The sequence below is a fragment of the Cinclus cinclus genome, chromosome 13, assembly GCF_963662255.1.
Source record: "Cinclus cinclus chromosome 13, bCinCin1.1, whole genome shotgun sequence".
NCBI lineage: Eukaryota > Metazoa > Chordata > Aves > Passeriformes > Cinclidae > Cinclus > Cinclus cinclus.
The window spans coordinates 18,930,250-18,954,220 of record NC_085058.1 but is presented as its reverse complement, the minus strand read 5'-3'; the positions used below and the strand labels follow the sequence as shown (position 1 = coordinate 18,954,220).

The 23,971-nt window shown below is 45.4% G+C and overlaps 1 protein-coding gene across 1 annotated transcript in view; it reads right to left on the bottom strand.

Moving 5' to 3' along the window:
- Window positions 1–23,971, bottom strand: part of LRRK1 (leucine rich repeat kinase 1) — a 68,902-nt gene that overhangs the window by 13,905 nt on the left and 31,026 nt on the right. Inside the window, exons 10-24 of the mRNA XM_062501269.1 lie at window positions 23,857–23,969; window positions 22,690–22,766; window positions 19,264–19,393; window positions 18,617–18,729; window positions 17,588–17,802; window positions 15,477–15,641; window positions 13,380–13,552; window positions 11,326–11,446; window positions 10,925–11,084; window positions 10,046–10,322; window positions 6,942–7,113; window positions 5,395–5,558; window positions 4,134–4,273; window positions 2,461–2,710; window positions 813–979 (exon numbers count right to left, since the gene is read on the bottom strand). Of these exons, the coding sequence (XP_062357253.1) occupies window positions 813–979; window positions 2,461–2,710; window positions 4,134–4,273; window positions 5,395–5,558; window positions 6,942–7,113; window positions 10,046–10,322; window positions 10,925–11,084; window positions 11,326–11,446; window positions 13,380–13,552; window positions 15,477–15,641; window positions 17,588–17,802; window positions 18,617–18,729; window positions 19,264–19,393; window positions 22,690–22,766; window positions 23,857–23,969 (2,437 nt within the window). The remainder of the gene's footprint in view (window positions 1–812; window positions 980–2,460; window positions 2,711–4,133; window positions 4,274–5,394; window positions 5,559–6,941; window positions 7,114–10,045; window positions 10,323–10,924; window positions 11,085–11,325; window positions 11,447–13,379; window positions 13,553–15,476; window positions 15,642–17,587; window positions 17,803–18,616; window positions 18,730–19,263; window positions 19,394–22,689; window positions 22,767–23,856; window positions 23,970–23,971) is intronic.

The following is a 23,971-nucleotide window of genomic DNA, read 5'->3' as shown; positions in this document are numbered from 1 at the left end:
CTCACATATCCCCTGGATGACTTTGGAAAACTCGTGCTGTGCTTCTCCCAGCAGGGACACTGTGTAGATGGCACACTGCAGACCCTTTGCTGAAAGGGCTCTTCCCTACAGTTTTCCAGCTTCCCTGCCAGAAGAGACCCATCACAGTAATGGTCCTGCTGCCACAGCACACCACAGGCTGCTCAGGCAGATCGCCTCTTCCCCGAGGTTATTTGTGGCTGGGAAAGCAGCTGGCCTCCTCCACAGCTCAGGGATTCACCACATCCTCCCTTGACAAAAATGAGGAATGCGAGGCACTTTCCCCCTTCCTCTGTCCACAGACTGAGGCTCTGCTGGAAACCTGGGCTCCACAGGGGAGCCCATCCCTGCCTGGAGAAGCTGGTGTGCTCAGAAGGATTCCCAGTTTGCTTTCTCCAGCTGCTGGCACAGAAGGGGTAAAACAACAATTCAGAGGTGGAGACCCACAAGTCCTCAGTGTAAACCCACACTTCTCAGGGCCAAGTAATGTGGGAACAGGAGTTGAAGCCTCACCTTCCTTCCCATTCAAGGGCTCTGACTTTTTACCCTATAAATCCAGCCTCTAATCTGCAGGTGAGAAGCCTCCTGCAGTGCCAGTGACCTTCATCACTACAAGTGCTCATGAAGAGCTCTCAGATTCATCCTCCTCCTCCATTGAAACCCATCAGTTTTGCTATCTATATCCATGCTGTGTTTAATCAGGTGCTGTCAGCACTTTGCAGACTCTTTGGTCTTAGCTTGGGATCCCAGACTGCAGATTCCCAGATTCCTGACACCAAATCTGTGCACTGTACCTGCAGCTGAAGTGGGGGAACCCTTGCATTTTTTAATCTGAAATCTCTTCACAGCCACTGGTTTTCCTTGGTATCGTGCCCGATATATAACAGTTCCACTTCCACCCTGGCCAAGAACGTTGTTCTCATTTTCACTGCATTCCAGTTTGCTATTTTCCAGGAACAGTCTGCCAAACAGAAATTGGGGGTTTTAAATTAAAGTTTCAAAGACATTGTAAATTCATGTTTTTAATGTGATTTCCATTTTCACAAATGCCAATAGGTGCTTGCCTTATCTACCAAGAGGACTAGATCACCTAAGCTACCTTGGTCATCTAAGTACACTCCAGGCTGACATTGTACAACAGATTTCTCACAGAAAAAATGTAATTTGAGCAAAAAAAGTAGAAAAGGCTTTTTACTAATTTATCCCACAAGAAATAAACAGATCTGGAAAGCACATAAGGTCCTTTTCCAAGCAGATGACACAGGTACTGATACTTGTACTATTTGTCTGTATTAACTATTTATGTGTATTATTTATCTATATTATTTATCTATATTATCTGTATTAAAGATTTATTTTTTTTTGCTTCATTTACCTCCTGTTCCTTTTCTTTCCACCAAGGCAAGACAGGATGTTTATGAACAGCCCCACACTCTGAACCCTGATTATTCAAATCAGCTTAGTGTTCCCAGGCTGCAATTCATCATTTCCCCACTCTCCCAGAGACTACTTTTACAGCTGTTCACACTTCAAACATCTCCACTCGCCCTGCACCCGCCAAATAAATCTGCAGGAGATAACAGTGTGAGGAGGGCTGGTGTGACAAGCTGATGGGGTGTTTGCCCAGAAAAATGACCCCAGCAAAGTAACAGGGGCCAGTGGGAACACAGAGAGCTCTGACAGCAGCCAACAGGATAGGCTGGTCTAGAGGTCTTGCAGTTCTGCATTGAGCACTCAAAGGTCTGAGAGAGCAGGAGCCAAAGGGGACACTGCTCTCCTGTCCTGCCTGCACTCAGGTCTCCTGCTCTGCACACGGAGTAATAAGGGGTGTAAGATTGAACCCATCTGGGAATGCAGTTAAGCAGCTTAAAGATTCGGCAGTGCTACAATTGGTAGGGAAGAGCTCCTTCAGCTGCTCAGGGCTGCCACACACCCAACACATCCAGCAGCCCTCAGCTGAGCAGGAGCCCCAGCTCAGTGTGAATCCTCCTGTGGATAACATAACTCATAACTCAGCACCTACAATCCCTTACAAAACTAAGGCCATTTCAGTGCCAATCTTGTGATGCAGCAGCACTTCCTTTTTGTTTTGCCACATTAAAATGTCCTTTTGTGGGATCCCAGAAAGGCTCCAACTACAGAAAGTCCTGGCCAGAGTTCTGGGCAATGCAGGACAGCTGTGGCTTTAAAAAGGGACTTTCACATTACACCACAGTGATCTCAAAGGAGCCCTGGTGTGATGACTCGGTCAGCACACAGCTATTGTCTAAGCAAGTTGCTGAACACCAGGGGTGCAGTTCAGGATGAACTGCCAGAGCACGGATTGAGAGCAGATGGATTTGTTCCCTGTGGTCAGTACATGCCTCCAGCAGAGACAACTTAGGAAAAGGGCCCAACCAATTCATGCAGGTACACTGAAACTCAAAGGCTATCAGACATTACCTGGCAGGAAAATCAGTCATGAAAAGCTCTGGGACCAGCTCTTGGAGAGACACGGGGATGTCAGGGTGGTTAGGACACGTGATGTAGTCCAGCTCAATGGCTGTCAGGACACAATCCTCCATGTTGAAGTACTGCACGTCCTCCACCCTCTCGCCACCCTCGCTCTGCTCCGGCCTGGTAGCTGCACAGATGTGGCAGGGCACATACTGCTCCATCAGCAACGTGCCATCACTCTCCGTGGCTGTGAGGGCTTCAAAGAGAGCAAACAAACAGAAAACCATGTCATTCACACCAGCTGAGGAGGAACAACAGCTACGAGTGCATTCCAATGTCCACAGTGCAACCTGGATGCACTGGCTGGCAATGGTCATGCTCACCCAGCAGCACTTTGCTGCAGGGTATTTACTGGAATAGAAAACAGTTTTGCAAAGTATACAGGGACAGCGTTGGGGAAACAGGACCATGGCTATAACCCAACACTCACCCTGCTCTGGTCACAGGTAATGCACAGGCTTGCGAGGCAAATGTACTCAGGACCAGCAAAAATTAGAAGTATGTGAATAAAGCATTGGAGAGACCCTTCTACTTGCTGGGTGTCTCTGTCTCTTCCCAGACTGCAAACTGCCAGATGGCTTGAAGTGGGAATTGGCTTGGGAGCAGGCACAGCACACTGAGCTCAGGCTCAGCACTCACCTGCAGCACCCGGGCAGGGAACAGAGGTCCTATGAGCTCCCTCATGGGCAACATGTTCAGCCCCTCCAGGGAAAATGTGGATTCTACCACGACTAAGCCTTTGGGAAGTTCACACCTATCCCATAACTACAGAGAGATTTTGTGGTGACAGGCTCTGTTAAATGCCCACAATTAGTCAGGGTGAACACAGGCTGTAGCCTTTGAAGTCGTGGCTCTTCTCAAGCTTCACTGATTAACTTTAGCATTATTTTAATCCAAAGGCAAACAGAATGTTCTTTTATCTTCAGAACATGTAGAACATGAGTATGTGAGAGTGCACCACTGTTTCCTCCACAGAGCCTCCAATTAAGAGACTTTGGCACTACTTTTTAGACCAGGGTAAGACGACAAAGAGCATTTCAGATTTTGTTTTGGTTTCAAATGAAGTGTGTTGGGGTTGCAAACAGCCTGCTGGGTAACAGCAGGATCTGTGCTGAGCACAGGAAAAGCAGCTGCAGGAGTCAAGGAAGTTACCTTGGCAAGGAGTCCTTGGTACCATATTCACTCATGTCTCTCACATCAGAATTTTGTAACTCATAGAAAGTGAAACCCATAGAAATGATGGGCAAATCCTCATCCCAGCTGATGCCAAAATGAGTTTGAGGGACAGCACCAAGCAGTTTGGGCCAAATCCTGCCCCTGCTATGAGCACTGGACAAATCACTTGAACTTCTACAGATCCTCTTTGAGCTGTAATGTTTCACCTGTGCTGCTGTGACAGACAGACTGAAAGACACTATGTCTAGACCAAAGGGTGTTGGCAACTAATCTTGATCTGTCTGCAGGTTTATTAGTTTTTATCAAGTGTTATAGGCTTGAGACTGTCAGAGCCTGAGGGGTCTTCAATTAACACACAATATTGTGCACCTGGAGAGCTCTGTCAAAGAACCCTCTGTTGAAAAGAGGTAACGCTGCACAGAAAATTACAGTTGTTCTCTTACCAGGGAACCACTGGTCTATCAAAGAGTTGACATGATCCGTGATGAATGCCATGGCTGAAAAGTCTCTCACTTCTGACTGGGAAATTATTTTAATTCCACCACTTTTTTTCTTTTTCCAGTTCACATCAGAAGACTCCACGCTGTGTGAGAAAGCCAAGACAGACCCGTGAAGCTTTTCTGAAGTATCAGTGTCAACAAACTTTCTTTCTGGCAGAAACCTGAGTTACATAATAACACACAGTTCATGAGTCATCGAAACACAAAGCCATCTAGCTTCGAGGGTGATTTTCAACTCAGTCTGTTCTGAAAATTACTTTCAGAAGAGAATTCTTGCACAGAAATGCCAGTTCCTCACAAAGGGTAAGCGCTATAGAAGGTCAGGCCTAGGGAAAACTGTGGCCTGAGCAAGCTGAGTATGATGGAGAGTTTTGACAGAAATGCCCTATACAGAATGATGGAAGGTTGGGAGTTGTAAAATCAATAATAAAATTCCAGTGGAATAATAATGGTATTTCCAGAAACCCTTAGGAAAAGTTTATGAACATCATTTTAGCACAATTCCCATGAAAGTTTAACTCCCTGAAATACATGGGGAGGTAACAGCATGACCACTACCATAGGCCAGAATTCAGGATTCCAGCCTGTGGATTGAGCTTGGAAACTTGGGAAGGTCACTGTTTCCTTCTGGCCTCCAACCATGCAACAGCACCACTGGTTCCTCCCTGTCTTGCCAGGGACTGAAGGAGCAAAAGTCTTAAATGTCTGCATTTGTGAAACAACATGGACAGGAGGTTTCCCCCAGGCTTGCAGCCAGCAGACATTCTGCCTTGGCCAGGCTGAGGCACTTGTCCACAGTCCCTGCTGCACAGAAGCACCTCCATTGACTTGGATTATGCAGTGGTGAAGTTTTAGGATTCAGTGGAAAACTCACTGAGGTAAGGAAATCTATGCATGTGAAAATGCACGATTTTAAGCTGCCACGGCCACGCTCTGAATTTCACTTTCTGTTCTCAAGCCTCTTTTAATTTGTGGCTGCAATAACAGATAAGGTTGATACATTCAGACCTGCCAAATAATCCGTTATTCATCATTTTCGTCAGCAGTTGTTACCAGATGAGTTATGTCCATTAGAAGAGCCTCCTCTTCTCCTGATGAGTGAGCACATAGCCTGGGTCAGGCCCATTCATCTCCATTCAGTTGATGTGTTTCATACACTCTATTAGTCCCCTGTCACACATGCTGCATTATGAACACAAATTACCTAAGATAGCCTCCATCAAAGGTAACGAACAGACCTTCCTGCCAGTAAACAGTGTGAGTCCTTTTGACTCGGAATGTGCTGCAGCGGTTCCTTTGGGTGCCTGTGAAGCTGTAGATGGTCACCTTTTTGTTTCTTGTCTTGGTGTTCTTCTTGTTTTCAAAGAGCTGAAACAAGCAGAAAGGCATGAAAATCGTTAAACTGCTGAAGTTTCTCATAAGGATGTTTTAATCAAGCAAGAAAGTGATTTTTTTTGGCTTTCACAGGTGCTGTTGTACCTTTTCCAGTAAAAGTGACTTGTGCTCATATAAAATTTTGCAATGGAATGGAAATACACATAGTAAAATTGATTTTTCCACAGTGGAAATCTTTTTCGTGCCACTCAAAAAAGAACAATTTCATATCAGAGCACAAAGCTAATTCTATAACTGTGACATTTGCTGTATTTATTCTGCATTCACAGAAGTCTTATAAACCTAAAGTACTAAATGTTCTAGTGAATGATGAAGTCTGCCCTCAATGCAGAGAGTTAACTTTTCCACCTGTTTTAGTGGGAGGAAGATGGCTCTTCTCCAAGACACTTCAAACCACCACTTAGAGCAAAATGTATTTCTGTTTTAAAACCAAGAAGTTAATCTGCAGGACTCCACTGTACTCATTGCTCCAACATTTATTTGCCTGCAGACAGGTCTGACGCCTGGCATCCTTTCCACTCCCTTCATGAGGCCTGGATGAAGCCCCTAGGAAAGGTGCTCTGGGATTATGCAGTGCCCAGGAGGATGTAAGCAAGGAGTTGCCAAGACAGCCAGTAAAAAGAGGTAAAATTATTACATGGTTTGAGAAACTTGGAACACAGAGAATCTTCCAAAAGCAGGTATCGTATTTTCCATGTTCTGTACATCACTGACAGACCAGAGTTTAGTGGAGAGCTGCTAGGAAAATACCAGAGCAGTACTATGAATATTTTGCAGATATTTATTTCAGTTTCAGATAGAAACTGCCGCAAACACATCTGCAACAATATCAAAATTCACGTGGCTCTCAGAACCTTGCAAACACTACTTTAATATCACTCATAGCACTTGCACTAACAGGGTGCCTCATTAAGGCAACAGTCCTGTAATTTTCTTCCCATTTAAACCCCATAGAGATTCAGTTATCTGGCTTTGCTGAAGTTACTCCACATCTCCTCTGGCAAAGCTGTGAGGGAGTCTGGCCTGGTGGAATGGTCACGGACAACAGAAGCAGGCAGAACTCCAATTACTTGTAATTGGAAGATGCTGGAGGAACTGAGACCTTCCAGAGGATCACGTTATAAGGAGACTGTGGAGAATTCAGGTTTTCTCCCCCAGTGCCAATTTGCTGTTCTCAATGACACCTACTGTAAAAACAGAATAAGATTTTCAGTGCAGAGCCTCATCTGCCTCTGTTTACTCAAATAATGTTACTGAAGTCTGTGACAGAAGCGAGCGGGATGCGAAGAGACATCCCACTTACACTGCACCACTTTAGCTGTCTGCTTTTGTTTGCAGACAGACACAGCAACCCACCTGGAGGTCCATCTCTGCCAGGCTAATTAGCATCCGGGCTATGAACCTTTGCCAAAAGCCAACGGGGACAAAACTCATCTTGAAGACCCTCTGGACCGTGTTTGCAGTCTGGTGGCAGAGCCCGTGGATATCTAACGCCGGCTTGGTAGGAAGCAGATGAGGGAGGAGGTAGCTGAAACGCATCAAGTTCAACAGCTCAGACTTTAGCTACAGCTTTTAACAGTGAGTACATTGTTACCAGATAATAGGCCGATTCAGTCTCCAAAGAGATTTTTAATGGCACAGCCTACTGCATATAAAAAAGCTTTTAGACTAAAGCGCTGCAGCAATACATGGAGAAATTAATTTACACTATGGAAGCAAGCAGAGGCAAAACAGACATTACATAATTCAGCCAGGGCTATTGGAAAGGGCTAAAATTGATGTAATGAGCATTTGTGTACTCACAAATTAAATGCACTAAAATATAAGTGTCATTAGAACAGCTGTGATGTCAGGACAATTTTTTTTGGTACTACTCTTCCCTGGTAGTAAGCAGGGAACTACAGCTGTGGAACAGGGGTTCACTGCAAAATCAACCTCCAGCAGTGCAGGTTCTATAAGTCCACAAGGGAGGTAAAGGAGTTCCAGGCTGCAGGGACTGGGCTGCTCTGCCTCAACCCAGCCCCAGAATGAGAACAACTCATGGGTGAGCATGACAGGGATTCCTGTTGCTCCATCCTGCAGCTGATGGATCCCTGCCACAAACCCCTAAAGCAAGAGTTCACTTTGCCAGACTGTTGCCAGCAGAGAAATCACCTGTCTAGGTCAGATTCCCCTGCAATTAGATTATTAGGTACTTTGCCCAAGTGCGAAGGAGACTTGATGTTATCTGTGCCTGACCAGTCAGTAGTAATGGAGTTAGGCTGCTGTAGGGGACCAGAATGTTTTCAAATTATTTTCAGATCTCCCAGTAAGCCCAGAATATTCATTTGTCTGATCTTTCATATTTGGGTAGTTAAATGTCCTGGAACACTGCAACTGTTTTGAAAACCATGAGCTTATGGCTTTCCATACTTGCCAGTAAATCTCTTGTCAGTGATATTCTTCTGTACCAAACACATCCCAGGACGCCTGTACAATCTAAAATGTTACTTGCTTATAAGCAGACACACTGCTGTTTTATCAGTGTTGAGCCTGAGAAAATGTGTTGGCATCTGGGGCTCATTGTTGATGGGCACAATGACAGCAACAAGGCACGTGACCAAGAGACCTGACCAAAATAACACTGGCAGGGACCAGACACAACCAGAACTAATGCTGGGTCAGAATCCACTGCTTTAAAGCCTCTCATGTTTTCTCTCTAGCAGCTGCAACATTCTGTAAAATCTGAACTATCAGCTCAGAAAAAACAGCCATCATTAGACAACAGCTCTCTCCACATGTCACACGTGATGACATATTACATGATCAAATTATCTGTTCCATGACACATCTTTGGAATGTAAAACTGGCAAAAGTTTCAATTTTAAATTGCAGTAAGAATGGTCACATTCTTAACTGCATTTTAAGAAGCAGAACACAGCTAAGTTGTATGTACCTTAAGCAGAAAAGTGGAGTGCAACAAACTAAAACTTCTTGCTGTGTAAAAGTAGTGGATGCATCATCAGACAGCCAATAAATTTTCCCCAGCACATCCAAGAAAAGGTCTAGGAGTGTAAGAAGGGCCAGTGAGGCCCTTCTGGGCCACAACTATCTAGTGGATTATAACACAGATGGTGATTCGATGCTCTTGAAAAACAGCCAATGCAAATTTTGAAAATATGTGAAACATGCCCCCATCCACCCTTTCAGAACAGAAACTGGCAGCTGCTTTCTCTACTGACTGCACAGAAACCCTATCTGGCAATCTAGACAATAACTGCAGCAGCACAGTAACAAATAACTGCTCTGTGTCTGGCTAGTACATTAAATTAATCCAACCTGCTATAGCTACAGACCATCAGTGGGAAGAATATTCTGCTAATGTGGTTTGGATCGCTCAGAAAAACATCGGGCAGGCCATGAAAAAGCAGTTTCCTTGTTCCCGAGGCACAGACAATGTAATTGCCCTGGTGAAAAATGGCAGATAGTGACAAGGAGTCCAAAAGGCATTTTGGACTGAGGAGAAACATTGCTGCTTTATCTGCGTTAAGCCTGAGAAAATTTGTTGGCATCCGGGACTGGATAAGTGACAGGCATAATGACAGCACAGAGAATGCTGCACTTGTGCTGGCATTCAGAGCTCCCAAGAGGCTCAGGACGATGCAGCCGCGCTGTCCTGCAAGGGCAAGGAAGTGAAATGCAAATGCCACATCAAAAGTGCAATACAGCTCTGGTCTCACCGCTAGCCCAACAACAGGCTGTCGCCAAGCAGATGGGAGAGAGAAAAATCACAGGGAACTCTGCCCAGAGGAAAAGGGACTGGGGGGCAGAGGGGAGGAGGACTCATTAACATTTAAAGAGAATGAGGTTTCTTAGACCATTTCTAGGAAAACTATTGATCAACACCTATTGAGGTTAAAAAATCAAGTAAATCACGTTGCTGCTGCAGCTACGCTTTCCTGATTCCACCAGGAATAAAATGCTGCTACTTTCAGGGTTGACACTATTGATTACCCAAAGTTTTCTGCCACACAGAAGTGAGGATCTTTCACTGGAAACAGATGACTCCAGCCCATCTATATTTCAGGCCTGGCAGCCGTGGCCTCACATCCTCTCCCAGCTGCAGCTGCGCCGGCTGAGCCCTTACAGCTTCCACCTGCTCGTGGCCACATCCCCGGCGGTGTCACTGCCCCTCCGGGCTGGTGGCTGGGCCTGTCACCAGCCTCAATGCACCCAGTGGACAAAGACTGCTCTGGGAACGCTTTCAGGAGGGCTGGTTTGGCCCAGAGGATGCTCAATTCAGGAAATACAGCCCAAATGGATGGGTGCTTTCCATGACACTGCTGAATGCTCTCGGATATTTTCTCAGCACAAGAACCTTGTCAAGACAACCACTTAAGAGTGGCAAAGCCTGCTAATATCCACTGACTAAAAGGCCATTTTTCTCCAGCCTGATTAAACCTCTCTAATTATAAACATACCTGTTATTTGCCACAGGCAGGGCGATCTCAAACTTGGCCAAGAACTGGAAGTATTGCTCTTCAGTCTGCTCGGTAAAACCTGTCCCAACCAGCAGCATCCTGAGGTCCTCTGCTCTGATGACTCCATTCTTAGCTACAGACCTGGAGCTCTTGATGTTGAATATCCTCTGCAGGCACTCTGAGAGCCAGACAGGGTCAAGGAAGTAGAGGTTCCTCAGGCCGTGGCTTGTGTCTGGGAAGTGCAGTAGTGTCCCTGTTTCTATGAGAAAATTAATAGCTGCAAAAACATGAAGAATTGGGGATTAGCAATGAGCCAGCATTAGGAAACCACAGTGCAGGAGAGTTAAGACTATGAGGCAGTTTGTGCAGTTTTATGCATTCCAGATACAGCCAGCACGCAGCCAAGCCAAGAGGGTAACATCTATCTGAGGAGTGCTGCTATCTGACACTCCACTTGTAAAACCCACATCTCACTTCTTCACAGCCAGTATTTCTGTCCCCATGACACCTCCCCTTCACCCTCCTCCTGCCATCCTCACAGGGAAGGGCTCTCCCTGCCTCCTGCAGAGCAAGGCCTCCCTAAAGATCACAAGACTGGGGCCCTACAGAGAAGCCAGACTTGAAACTATGGCAACCCTCACTCTACAGACTAGAAATGAGACACAGCTTGCTAAAAAAAAATACAAAAATGAAATCAGTAACCTCAGACCACCTTAGAAACTTCCCAGTCCTGTCCCCAAGATCCCACTACTGATTTTATATCTTACCAGTTTCCAAAGTGACCTCTACAGTGGTGTAATTTGTATTTACTATTTGTGGAATATTTCAATTGGACCTACATATTAATTTCTAAGAAATTACTGGTCTGCTCTGACCTACCAGTTTGCAAGTCTTCATAGTCTTTGATGTCATTTCCAGGTGTTTGCTCGATCATCAGCTCTATTTGTCTGTCTGTTAAATACTGCACATCATCATTTTGACTTCTTCTGTGCTGTTCTGCAAGGACAGCTTCTTGAAGGCTGAGGTAACTCCTTGGTATCTGCAAGTCATGTTAGAAAACCAGCAGGGTCAGTATCAGCCAGTAAGAGATGAACTGGCTGCCATCTTCCTTTCACAGGGATCTTTTACTGCTGTCTTTTCCCAAAACCAGACTGCCATCTTAAATATTCACATGGCTCCTGCATCAACTCCTTACTCCATCAATAACTCCTGAAGTTCAACTCCCAAGCCCCCCAAAAGCCCTGCTTTGATAAGGATCACCAAGGCAGCCCAGTTCTCACCAATCTTCCTGCAAGCTTCTGGGAGCAAATTGAGCTGCCAACATCCTTCATGTTGCAAGTGACATGAAAAATCAGCTGCCGCAGTCCCTCGAGGCCTTCCAGAGTCTTACACGAGAGCTCACTGTGAAAGTCAGGCAAGGGAGAAGGTTATCAAACCTTATCAACACACTGGCTTCCTTTCCAAGCTCACTTTCTCTTATCACTGACTTTAAATTTCTGTGTCAGCTGAATGGGAGGAAGGCTGTCAGTGAGTATTTTTAGAATGGTTTGGAGAAAACACGGAGTTGCCTGGAAAAGATGTATTAGGTCACATCTGTATTAGTCCAGCATCTGCTCTGCCTGCTCCACTCACTGCACTGCTGTCCCCCTGTGCACTGTGACGTCTGGGGACATCCCTGGCAGCCTGACCAAAGTCATCCCCCTCTGTCTCTCCAGAGCCACACACATCCTGGAAGCGGCTGTGGGGAGGAGGAAAACTCTGTGCCCCAGCAGCCTCTGGAGACAAGTCCAGTCCTCCCTGCTCCAGATCAAAGAGGCAGGATGATGACTACCAGACACCTTTTCCCACCCTCATTCCGGTCCTTGATCAGCTGGATCCTGCCATCTGGGATCCTAAAAGCTGGCCTTCATTATCTCTTTAACAGCTAAAAACCTGCTCTCTTCAACTCCTACTAGTTTTAATCTTTTTGTGGGCTGGATAAGAGCAGTTCTATTCCATTTTCTGCAACAAAAGGTCTTTCTAGGTGATCCTACACATGTTCCCATGGCAGACAGAAAATCCTTCTCTAATGAAATATTCTTTATCTTAAACCTCAGCCCTCTGTGGCACTGGGAAATGTTCAACTCACTGGGATGCTGGATGACCCTGACCACTGATGGAAGCACCCAGGGTCACCCACACAAGTATTTCACACTCCTCACACTCCTCCAGCCCCAGAGCTTAATATCATGCATATTCCAGGTGGATGGTGGGGTGTGGAGAGGCACAGGGAGAAGGAGGTATGAAATCAGGCTGGGAAGAAATGCAAGGGGATAAGAAGGCAAAAAGAAATGTTCAGGATGCCTGTCAGGGTGAAATAAAGTCCCCTTGAAAAAGAATGACTGAGATTGTGTTGTGATGGGAAAAGAGACTTGAGGTGACACAAACACGAAGTTTTATCCTTCTCATGGTGAGCTTTTGAGCCTCACAGTGGGTCCCTGGTACTCCTTCTAATGGGGAAGAGCTGGCTGGGATGCCTGTCACAGCCTGGGATGCCTGACAGAGCAGTGCCTGCAGAACAGTGTGGGAGGTTGACTGATGCCTTTGCCAGGCAGCAGATGGGAAGTGCTGGGGACATCACAGTGCCCTTCCTCACTTGCCAGCTGCCACCTGTTCTGGCCTTAGGCAGAGGCATTTTCACATTGTTTGGTGCCAGCCTGATGCATCCAGATTCAGCCCCTGGCTCACAGACACGCTTCATTCCCAGCCAGAGGAGCCTCCTCTTCCCAAGGGCATTCTCTTGGAGCAGTGTCAAACTGCACGGCCTGAGTGTCACCCATCTCCCAGGCAGCCCCAGCCCTCTGTTGTGACACCTGGAGATGGATGGCACAGGTTTGGACTCGGGGGACTGACCCCTCCTTGCCCAGCCAATGGTGCCATGTGAGCCCTGTTCCCACTCAGGTACCACCCACAGCCTCCCCTTAGCAAAGCCCCTGGCACCCACCCTGTGACAGTCACGTTCTCACAACATTAATTAGTCAATCTGCACCTTCTCCCCTTGTGACTAATGTGTCACCATTAAACAGTGAGAAACGTGAGTGAAGGGGGAGCAGTAAACAGGCTGGTCAAGGTCATGACTTTGGAGCTTCGAGCTCTCAGACTCATCATCAGCCCCCTGAGCAACACTGACCTCTCTCATTATAATACATTATCTCAGTCAAAAATAGATGAAATGCAATGCTGACGACTCTCTAAATCGGTTCCGTTGCCAAGGAGATCAAGTATCTCAAAATTGTTAAAAGTGTCATAAAATAAAGGGTGAGTGACTGAACTTCACAAAGGCACAAGTACTTACTGCAGGTGCTTGAAGGTGATATCTGGGAAGCCAGTGGCTCTGGATCCAGAGGGAGACCGACACAAAGCTAGGACATATGCCCTCAGGGTTGCTATCCTCTCCACACGGAATTTCGTTTCAATCAAATCAAGGTGTGTTCCTACCACCAACACCACTGAGTTCGGAGCCTTGGCCTGCAAGGGAAATCACTGACAGTGATCTCACCCAGATTACATCAGTGAGGACAGGTGAAAAGAATGATATTACAGAGGAGGGAGTCACACATATTAATAAAATGTAATATGTATATATTTATAAAATAAAGGCAACCTGTCATGGCAGCTTGACAACAGCTATAAGTGATCTGGGTATTACAGAAGTTCTGCAGAGCACGGCTTAATCATCATCTGCTGCTACTGCAGAACAGGAAACTGTCACTTTGGGTTTTTACATCAGGGTTTAACATAAAGGGAGTTGCTGTGAGTTAGTGAAATGAAGGGAGCCATGTCTGCCCAGACAAAGTTAACTTAACCTGCAGCCAGAATATCTGACATCCTGAAAAAGGCTAGTTACAGTCTGGAATGGACACCTGGAAAGTCACACAATTTTTTTCACTGGAGGTACATAGAGAGATGAAATAAACTTCTAGAAAAGTCTCAATCTACTTAAAGAGCAAAGGAATGGATTAGGTGATCTGGTGGTTTCTTCCAACCCTTCCGTGACTGTATTACGACCCTGGAATGTATCCAGATCTCAGGGAAAGTGCTGCCAAATACAATGGGATTGCACAGGCTTAAGCAGGGATCATTTGCCCATCCAAATTATTTTGATCACAGAAGAATATTCAGAGGCAGAAAGGTTTCCTTCTTTGCAGGCAATCCATTTCCCTCCTATGATGCCCACTGAAATCTTCCAACCCTGAATAACACTAAACCAGCCCAGGAGTGGTGGCTGCACCAAGCCACACTAAAGGGCCCATGGCCCAGTATGCTGTTGCCTGGAGGCTCGTGGGAGAGCACAAGAACAAGGTAGGATGGAGAGATGTTCCCCAGCACGTTCTCCCAATACCCAGCAGCCTGCAACTCACTCACTTCCTTAGCACGAGGGAGTATCTCAGAATTAACAGCACTTGATGGAGTTTTCATTCACCAGTTTGTTGTTCCAATTTGTGATACCTCCAGCACACTGTACTTCCAGTTAATTCCACAGGTTAGCCATCCAGTGTGTTTAAGATATTTCCCATTGTTTGCTTCAAAGCTACAAGTTCACTTGTTCTCTCCCAGTCCTATTGTAAATGATCATGAACAAAGACTCTCTTGTGGTTTTCTCCTTTCCTCATCACATCTACATACAGCCCTCTTCATTTTTTCCTTTTTTAATCATCATGACCACACTTCTCTGGATTTTTCTTGATATTACTGTGTGCTTGCTGGGATGTATTAAGGACACATCATACATTTTTGAAACATAATAATTTTCCTTCCAGTGTTGTTACATAGGTTAGGTTTTTGATTGCTGCTGACCATTAATATTTCGATAATTACAAGATATTTGTTTTTCGAGAGGCACCCCATTTTGGTGCATTTGATGTTCAAACAATTATCAAATAATAAAGAGTTACAAACAATTATGAACATAGTGTTACAAAAATCAATCCACAACAGTGAATTCACTGCAGTTCTGAGTCTAAATGGGAGCTGTTTTGGAAATACTTTCCAGCTTACCTGAATCTAAAGTGTTAAAAATATAACCTCAAGACTAATGTGTGTCTAACCCACACAAGAAAGAAAATGCTTCAAACCCCCCTTGGAGCACAGTGTGGTCAAACACTAATTCCAAAATAAGTATGTTCAGCCTTACTTAGCAAGGGTTTATAAATCAGCTTTTGTTTCGTTCTCTGCTGTGTATGAGGGAGAACAAAGCAAATGATAAATTTAAACCATTAAATATAGCGATACACCTACAGTGTAATGGAAAATGAATTCTAAATGCTGTGCAAAATTCATAGCTTGTGGAGCTTTTAAAAGCACAGCAAAAAGAATCTGCAATATCACATATCTGCGTGCTGAGCTGCTACTTGATAAATAGATATCCCAGAGCCCACCAGTGACTTCTTACCTCAATGTTCAGCAACCAGAACTGTAAGTTTGCCACAGCTTCTTCCCCCAGTGCCAAGTTCCAGACCACTATGTACAATGCTTTGTCTGTGAAGAAACACTGATTGACTGTAGACATGCTCGCTGGGCCTCCGATATCCCAGACATTGAACTCCACTGAATCAACCTACTTAGACAAAGAGAAGTGTTCAAATCAAACCGTGGCAGTAAATCACTGGGAGATAATAGCTGAAGTATAAACCTACGCCTGCATAATGTATGACACAAGAAGGGGTTCAATGTCCTAATTGTGCCTCCAGGAAAGATAAATCAACAAGCAATTGTTAAGCATGGCTACCACTTCCCCACAGGAAATCAAGACTAATTACTTGCTGCTAAAACCATAGAGGTGCCCTTGATGCTGGTAAAACTCCAGTTAACGCTGTGGATTCTCCAGTACAAACAAGGGTCTCATTCTGAGCCCTGCATTTCACTGCATCTGTAATAGAAACTGTTTCCTCCTTGCCTGTGCCATGCTCGACAAGACCACTGAAGCTGCTTATCTGCCACTGCTGTGGGGAGCAGGAAACCCCTGCTGAAATCACTTCCACTGAGCTCAGACTGAGCTGAGCCAAGCAGAAGGGAGATGCTCAGGAGATGGGAAGCTTCTCAGGCCTTCCATAAACACCTCCTACACATTGCTCCCAGGCTTCTGACGTCTGTGCCATGCCAGAGAATCACAGTTGCTGTGAATCAGACTCACCGATTTCTGGGGGAATGCTTAAATGGAGGCCTCTCCAGCTCTGGCTCTCTTCCCAGTATCCCTGCATCCATTCCTCTGTGCAGCCCCATGACAGCGCTAAGAAGGAGCCTGGCTCTCTGCTTCAATGGCATTCAGGCTCCCAGGAAGCACCTGTATACTTGGGAAGCTCTATCCCTAAATCATTTTGGCTCTGGGGAGTCAAAAGCCCAGAGACTGAACACTAAACCAAACCTTCCTCCAGCCACTATCCTCAGAGCATCACATAACACTCAGTGGGCTCTGTTTAGGGGGCTGGGGCCAGGTGCTGACTGATCCCACGTGGAAGTTACCCTATCAGAGTTCAGCCAAGAGCTCAGTACCTCAGCAGAGCTCTAATTCTGTGCAATCTGTGTGAAGACTCCCAAAAACAGCTGGAAGAAGTTCCATATTGTTGAAACCAAGCCCTAACCAGTACAAGGACTGCTTTGTTCATCCAGAAGACCTTCAGCTGTGAGTGTGTGTGTGGACAGACAGACTCAGAGATAGGGATAAAAGCCTGTTCAGTGTCTTGATCCCACTCCAGGTCTCTGGTGCTGTCTACACTTTTATTTTATTCAATTGCTCTTCAACACAAAATGCACAAATCCCTTCTCCCATCAAAGTCTAACGTTCAAGGAGTCAGCCTGTGTTGCTCTATTCTTTCTGTCTCTAGCCTGGCACTCTTTGCTGTGGAACAGCTGAACTCAGCAGGCTCCTTCCCCCTTTCCAAAACAGTCTGGTGGTCATGGCTCTCATCTGGGAAGGGGGAGTGGTGTGTTTTCACCCCCTCAGCTCTGACAAGACCTCAGGACCAATTCTGCATTATCTAACCCCTGGGCTACTCTGCAGGCAGTGGACAGGGCCACCTACAAATGCTTGGATTAAAGCAGCACTCTCCAAACAAGTTCAATATGCCGCACTCCACGAATCAGCCATCTGAGATCTGGATGTTTAAGATACGCTTTAGACATCCCTGGATCACACCTTCCACCCACATTCTCCACCTAGGACAGTTCTGGTATCAAGGAACTCCAGCTTTTGGTACTGATGTCCCAGATGAAAGGACAATCTGCTGCAGAGAAGCTGATTTAAAACAAAATTAGTGTCCACTCAAGGCGGGAGAGCCAGAATTTCTGCCTAGCCAACACACAGCTCTCTTTAGAACACAGTCAGGAGAACAGAACTGCCTTCTAGTACCAACTGGAAATGAAACAGAACTGCAGTGGGTCTAAAACCACATCACTTGTGAGGAAATGGAATCTGCTCTTTGCAAAAGGACAATGCCAGCCCAAATAGACCTTGCAGGGCTCCCCCATCCCACCAGGCCCTACAGATCTCTGACCACATTTCACCTTTGCCTTGTGCCCCACGGGCTTGGGGAGCTCCCACTTGGTTGTCCGGATGGTGGCATCGCTGTGCATCACCTGGGGCACTTTCCCTGTCTGCAGGATCTCCACCAGCGTGGACTTGCCCTGCCGGGGAGGGCCGATGACAATCATCTTCATCAGCTTGCACTTCTCCGCACGCCGCAACTGCGCTCGCAAATATGCCAGCACTGTCTTGGGACCTGTGCAGGAGAGAATGGGTTTGGCACTGCAGCCACCAACCCTCCCAGGGACAGCACACATCCCACTGCTGCAGCCACACCAGCTGAACTCCTGCTTCCCCTGAGAATAAACAAAGAAACCTCCAATGGACAAACCTGAGACAGAGACCCTGGGAAGAGGTCACTGCTCGGAGGCTCCACAATGGAGCACTGTAAGGAGAAACAAATGCTGGGGCTCTTATGCTTCAGAAGCTGAAAGGAAATATAAAATACTAATTTAGTATTGGAAAATACTCAGGTTTTCCCTCTACTTTTATGTTTCAGTTAAATTGAGGCTTCAGCATTATACTGCTGGAGCAGGAATAATTCCTAATAACTTTGTTCCCACAGGATTTTCTGATTAAAATGCACTAAAAAAAAAAAAAGACAGAATTGTAATGGATCCAAAAACCAGTTCACAATAAAGCAGCTCACTTCAATGGGACTGTGACTGCTGATCCTAAACACTTCAGTCTTTAGAGAGACCATCTAAATATCCTAAAATATCCACATTCAGGAAGCAAGCCACGGAATTTATGAATACTGCAAATGAAACACTGCATTTATAAGTCATCATTTTAAACTGCGATCTGTCTTAAATTGATCATTACAGCCAGAGCTTAGCACTGATTATCAAATTTGTAAATACAAGTGGGAGGTTTCCCTGTGCAATTCCAGTTAACCCCAACGAGGGCTCAGGCATTCACTGTCTGCTCCTGCTCTTGACCATTAAAAGGAAGAGATTTTTATTGCATGTTCAGTCAATTTAATAAAGAATACACAGCATCAGCCTTACCCTCTTTTCTGATCTCTGCAGGAACGTTACTGATATTTAGTTCCTCGATATCCAGCTGCCAGAGATTAGCCAGCTGTCCAAGTTCTGGAGGAAGCTCTCGGATACCAGGGTTACTGTACAAAAACAAATAAATCTACCAACAACCAGGCTTTGTGTGCAAGTAGCTGCTCTCATGGACTCTCAGATTACGCTATTCTATCCTTGCAGAAATCTTCCATTAACATTTTAATAAGACTATTCAGCACTTTAATAGCAATTTCCATCCTAAAAGTGATCTATAACCTCCATTTATCCTCTGAGGCAGACAAATGTAATCATCTTTGCTGGATAGTTGAGGAAATAAAGGCAAAAATGATGAGTTATTGAATGTAACACTACAGAAACTGACAGCAAAAAGCCAGAATGAACTAGAGGCACTTTAGATTCCCAAGCCTGTGTTCAAAGCATTAGATCATCTTCCCTAATTCAAAAGACCAGCCTCCTCCTTATCTAAAGCAAAACATGGGCACAGTTCTAACAAGGGGCTGACTATTTCCAGCTTTCTGACTTCAAAAGCACTGGATACCTGGGGTGGGGCTCCACAGAAGACTGGTCACTAAAACAACATAGAAATAACACCACAAAGCTTTTCCAGGACATGGACTTACTTTCCTAAATAAAGTTCTGTTAAACCTTTCAGGAGGCAAACGGACTGTGGGACAGAGTCCAGCTGATTGTCGTTCAGATAAAGAACCTCCAGAGAATCACTCAGAAATGCTGGAAACTCCAAAAAAGGACCTGGAATGAGACAGGAAACAAATTGCACCTTTAAAAAAAGAAAAAATAATACAGGCATTTAGGCTCTGAACCAAGAGCTTCACCTGAACTTTGCAGGCAGGACATGAGGTCATGTCCACTGGCTGGGGCCACCACCAAGCAAGAACAGAAAAGCAAATGGCCTTCAGTGACAGTCAAACATCAATGTTCACATCCTAATGCCCTAAAGTCACAGTGTTGGAAGGTGACAGCGTCCAGGACTTAAGGGGTGCTGAGGGAGGAACTCCAAGCCTGCCAATACAGCTCAGGGGATGAGTGGCACCTTATCTCCTGCTGTTGAATACATGGTAATATCTTGTGAACTGCCTCTATTGCAGCCTAACAGCTGGCACTGAGAGAGCATCCCACAGGCACAACTGGTTCTTAACAGGGCACTGAAAAGGCACACCCAAGGTACAGCTAGTTCTCAACGTGTTTTTTCCATATTACCTGAGAAAAGCCAGAAGCCAGTCAGAATTTATGTTCAGGCCCCCACGTTGCATACCACAGTAATTTATGGTGGATCAAAGTCAATAACAACAGAGAAGAAAACCCAAACTGCAGATGGCTGACCCATGCCGTCTCTAAAATATGCTGGTGTTCACTCTTCTGTTCTGTTTTAGACAGAAGGACTCAGGGAACTTCCTCCATGCTGGAGGAGCATCTTGCCTATTTTGGGAGCAACCCAAGCAGTAAGAGCATCGACTGCATGGCTGAGTTGCAGCTGCTAGAGAGGTTAAAACAAAGGGAAGCTGTGCAAGTTCCAAAGAGCATCATTTCACTCCAGAAATGGCTCCTGGGATAGCAGCACAAAAAGCTGCTATGGATTGTGTTGCTGTATTGAGGGTGTCACATTTATCCACCAAAGAGCATCCTGAAATGGAGGAAAACCAGGCAGGTTTAGAGTCTGATTAGGAAAGTACAACCAGCACCATCTGCTGCCTCCATGGTCAATCAAAACAACTCCCTGAGATGCAAGACACTCCCTTCCTAAGAGATGGGACAGTTCCACTTCCATCAAGATCTTCCTTTACAGAGAAGACGTGAGGAACTGTAATTAGACTTAGTCAAAAAGAGGGAAAAAAATGGAAGAGGTTTTCTCAGGAGAAAACTCCCCAGTTCTAATATTAACAGCACTTCCAGCCTGATCTGTGATCAGAAAAGGAGCAAGATAGAGTCCCACTGTCTGCAGAGGTGTTTCATATACATGACAGGACTGTCTGGTGTGGGCAGTGTCACAGTCCGCCTTTGAGTTTACAAATTAAAAAATCATCTTCGGGATTATTTTAGGAGAACAGCAAGCTTATTCATGGATGCAATTTACTTCCTTTCTGGCTCATCACTGGACTTAAACTTTGCATTGTTGCTCTTCAGTAGGTACCTAGGCACAGACAGATTTAGCTCCTCTTGGACACGTAGGAACAAACTCCTAAAATAGCAGCAATACTCTGAATTCACCAAAGAGTCCCAGGTGGAAAGGAGTGTACTATATTGGAAGCAAGCTCGAGGTGTTTATGAACTGTAATTATTTATTCATGAGTTATTTATGATTTCTCTGGCTTCAGCTCAAATTTTCTTCTAAAGAACTGCAGAAAAATTAAAACAAATCCCATCTTGAAAATATATTTTTGGATGAATAAATGTTACCAACACCATACATGCATGTGCAAGAAGTTATTGTGAGACTTATCAATCAAGTGTAGTGAGCATCCATAAATTATTCTCTTTAAATAATCTAGACTTAAGTAAACAGCTTTGTTGGCAAATCATATGAAAACCTGTCCACCCCACCTCACCAGGAACCTTCTGTGAGCAGCTGATGTACTCCAACTTCTGTTTTCCCTTGATGTTTAAATTTCTGGCCACATCCTCTCATCTCACCAAGCTATACTTGGCAGAGGAACAGAGAGAAAAAGATGAGCTGGCTTTGCTCTGTCTCTGTGGCTGCTCACCCGTGGCACCAGCCAGGTGGGCCACTCTGTGCCCTCCTGCTACCTGAGGCCACCTGAGGCAGCTCCAGGTTCCACCAGGGTGTAAAGTGCCATGGCTGTTCAGATGTTACTGATGCAGAGCCCGTCCTCTCCTTTCTTCAGGGGTGTATGCTGGGTTTGCAGCATGTAGAGATTTGCATTAGGACAGCAATTCCCTTTTGGAGCTGGTTTTAGCTGCCTTTGCCTGCTGCTCCTGCCCTTCTCTCCCCTTTGGGAAATGCTGCTGCAGCACTTCACAGCAAAGCTCTGAGGATATGTCAGACTCCACAGACTCACAAGGTTCACGCTCCTCCTCCAGTTGTTCCATATTCTAACAATGTCACAGCATTTCTATTTCCATTTCCTGCTTGTGAAGCAGCACAGACCAACCTCTTTTCCCCTCGGGGGGGTACACACACCTTACTCAGCACAGCAGCCTCCACCTCCATGGACAGGAAAACGAGGCAGGATCAGCCTTGTCCGGAGGTCCAGGTAGAACCCCTGCCTTTCAGAGCAGCCACCTGGAAGTGAGGAAGTCCAGCCCTAACCTACAGCTATGGCTGGACATGGTACATTTACCAATTTCACCTCAGGCACAGTTTTCAGGGGAACTGAAAACTGAGGGAAGGAACTGAGGGAAGGGTTTGCTGCAGGAGGGTCTCTTCCTCCCACGAGCAGTCGAGGGCTGCTCGGATGTGCGTCAGGACGACGCCAGCTCTATCCCACGCCAGCTCTATCCCACTCTGACTGGCAAGGAATGTTTAGAGCCAGGCATTCTGCAGGCAGCCAGAATAAGAAAGCTCCCCAAGTGCTTTAAAATAAAACAACAAACAAAAGAGATGCTGATGAACCCCACAGAGAGCAGGAAGCAGCACAGTATCTTCAGTTATCCCTTTGTTCTCTCTGGGATTTCATGTGCATTTCATCAGTTCTGCCCCACACTGAGGGTGCAGATCACAGGCAGGGGTAAACGTACCATTTACAAAGTCAGCAACAGAAAAAATCCTAAAAGCCACAGGGATAATTATGGGTTAATTTCCTTTCAACATGCCACTTAGTACTCTGGCTAAAAGGCATAACCTTCATGAAAGAGTAAAAGAAACAGGTTTCACACCATCTTTCTATATTGGTGGTACCAACCAGCTGCATAATTTCTTTAGAAACATTTTATCTGAATATATTTTCTCTTAATGAAATGCAGTTGCACTTTAAATTGCAGAGGAATTTCTGCTTTCCTTCCAACCAAACTGCAGACTCCTGCTGCCTCCCAGCTCACCTGGCATTGCCAGCACTCGCTGTGTGCCTTACCTGCCTCGGGGCCACCACGCACCCTGTTCTTCGTGGTGAAAAAGGGGATCCTCTTCGTTTTAAATCCCTCATCACTCCTGTGGGCCAAACAAAACAGGGACACGTGGCGAAAAGATCTTGGAAAGGTGCTACACAGGGAAGAGCCTACCCTGCTCACAGTTCTCACAGGATCCCACCTGCTCTGGAGAAATGGGATTGAAACCCACTGTGCAATCAGACTCTACCAACACTTGTCCAGCCCAGTGGTTTTCTCCTGGCAAATCAAGAGAGCTCCTCAAGGCAGTGCTCCCAGCTCCCAGGGCGGGAGCACTTGACCCCCAGCTCTATGGGTGTCAGGGTTAAGTTGTTGTCAAACAGCAAACTGAAGGAGTTTCACCAGAACCGACCTGCTGCCACTGCCTGCCCTCCCCAGGGAATCCTGGACAAGATGACCCACCAGCATGACTCTGGAAATGCACAGGGACATTCAAAAAGTGGTAATTTGTCTTTCGCAAGTGACACAGAAACTCCTAAGGACTCCAAAAACTGTGTTGGACAGGCACCCAAATGAGAAGACATCATCATGATACAATTCAGTGAATTTTGGAGATGATAAAGGACCTTTAATTCTCTATGGTAATCATCCCTGTTAGAATTTCTAAACAGAAGAACATCTCTTTTTTATTGGACGATGTTATTAACATCATAGAATCACTGAATCCTTTAGGTTGGAAATCTTCTCTATGAACTTGCAGCTGGTTATACTTCCATTTAAAAAACAAAGACTTTTCATTTTTTCCAAAACAATACTCCCACACTAACTAATAACTGCAGTCCAGCCAGATGGTTTATGGTTAAGATATGTTGCCCACAAACTTGTATTTGTAGTGATGAACCACACACTGTGCTGAAGAAATTCCTACATGCTCAAAAATTAAACTGCTGTTATCAATAATCTATCCACTTAATAAATGATACAGTGTGCTAAATGCCCAAAGAATCAGCAAAGGATAATTCATCACTGTCACAGACACACAATATACTTGGGGACATGGTATGTGGGTATCAATGCCTTCCATGCAGGTGATTAATTCTCTCCTGACACCCTTTGTGTTACACAAGGGATTTGGTTTGCTGTTATTTCTCCAGCTTTTGTTTTCTTAGCCAAAACTTGAAAGAAAAACTTACTTCCCAAGCTGGTTTTTTGAAAGATCCAGCGACTTTAGTTGTTTGCAATTCCACTTATCCTGCGAAGGCAACGTAACTAACTGATTTCCCAGCAGCTTCAGGGACACCAAAGCCT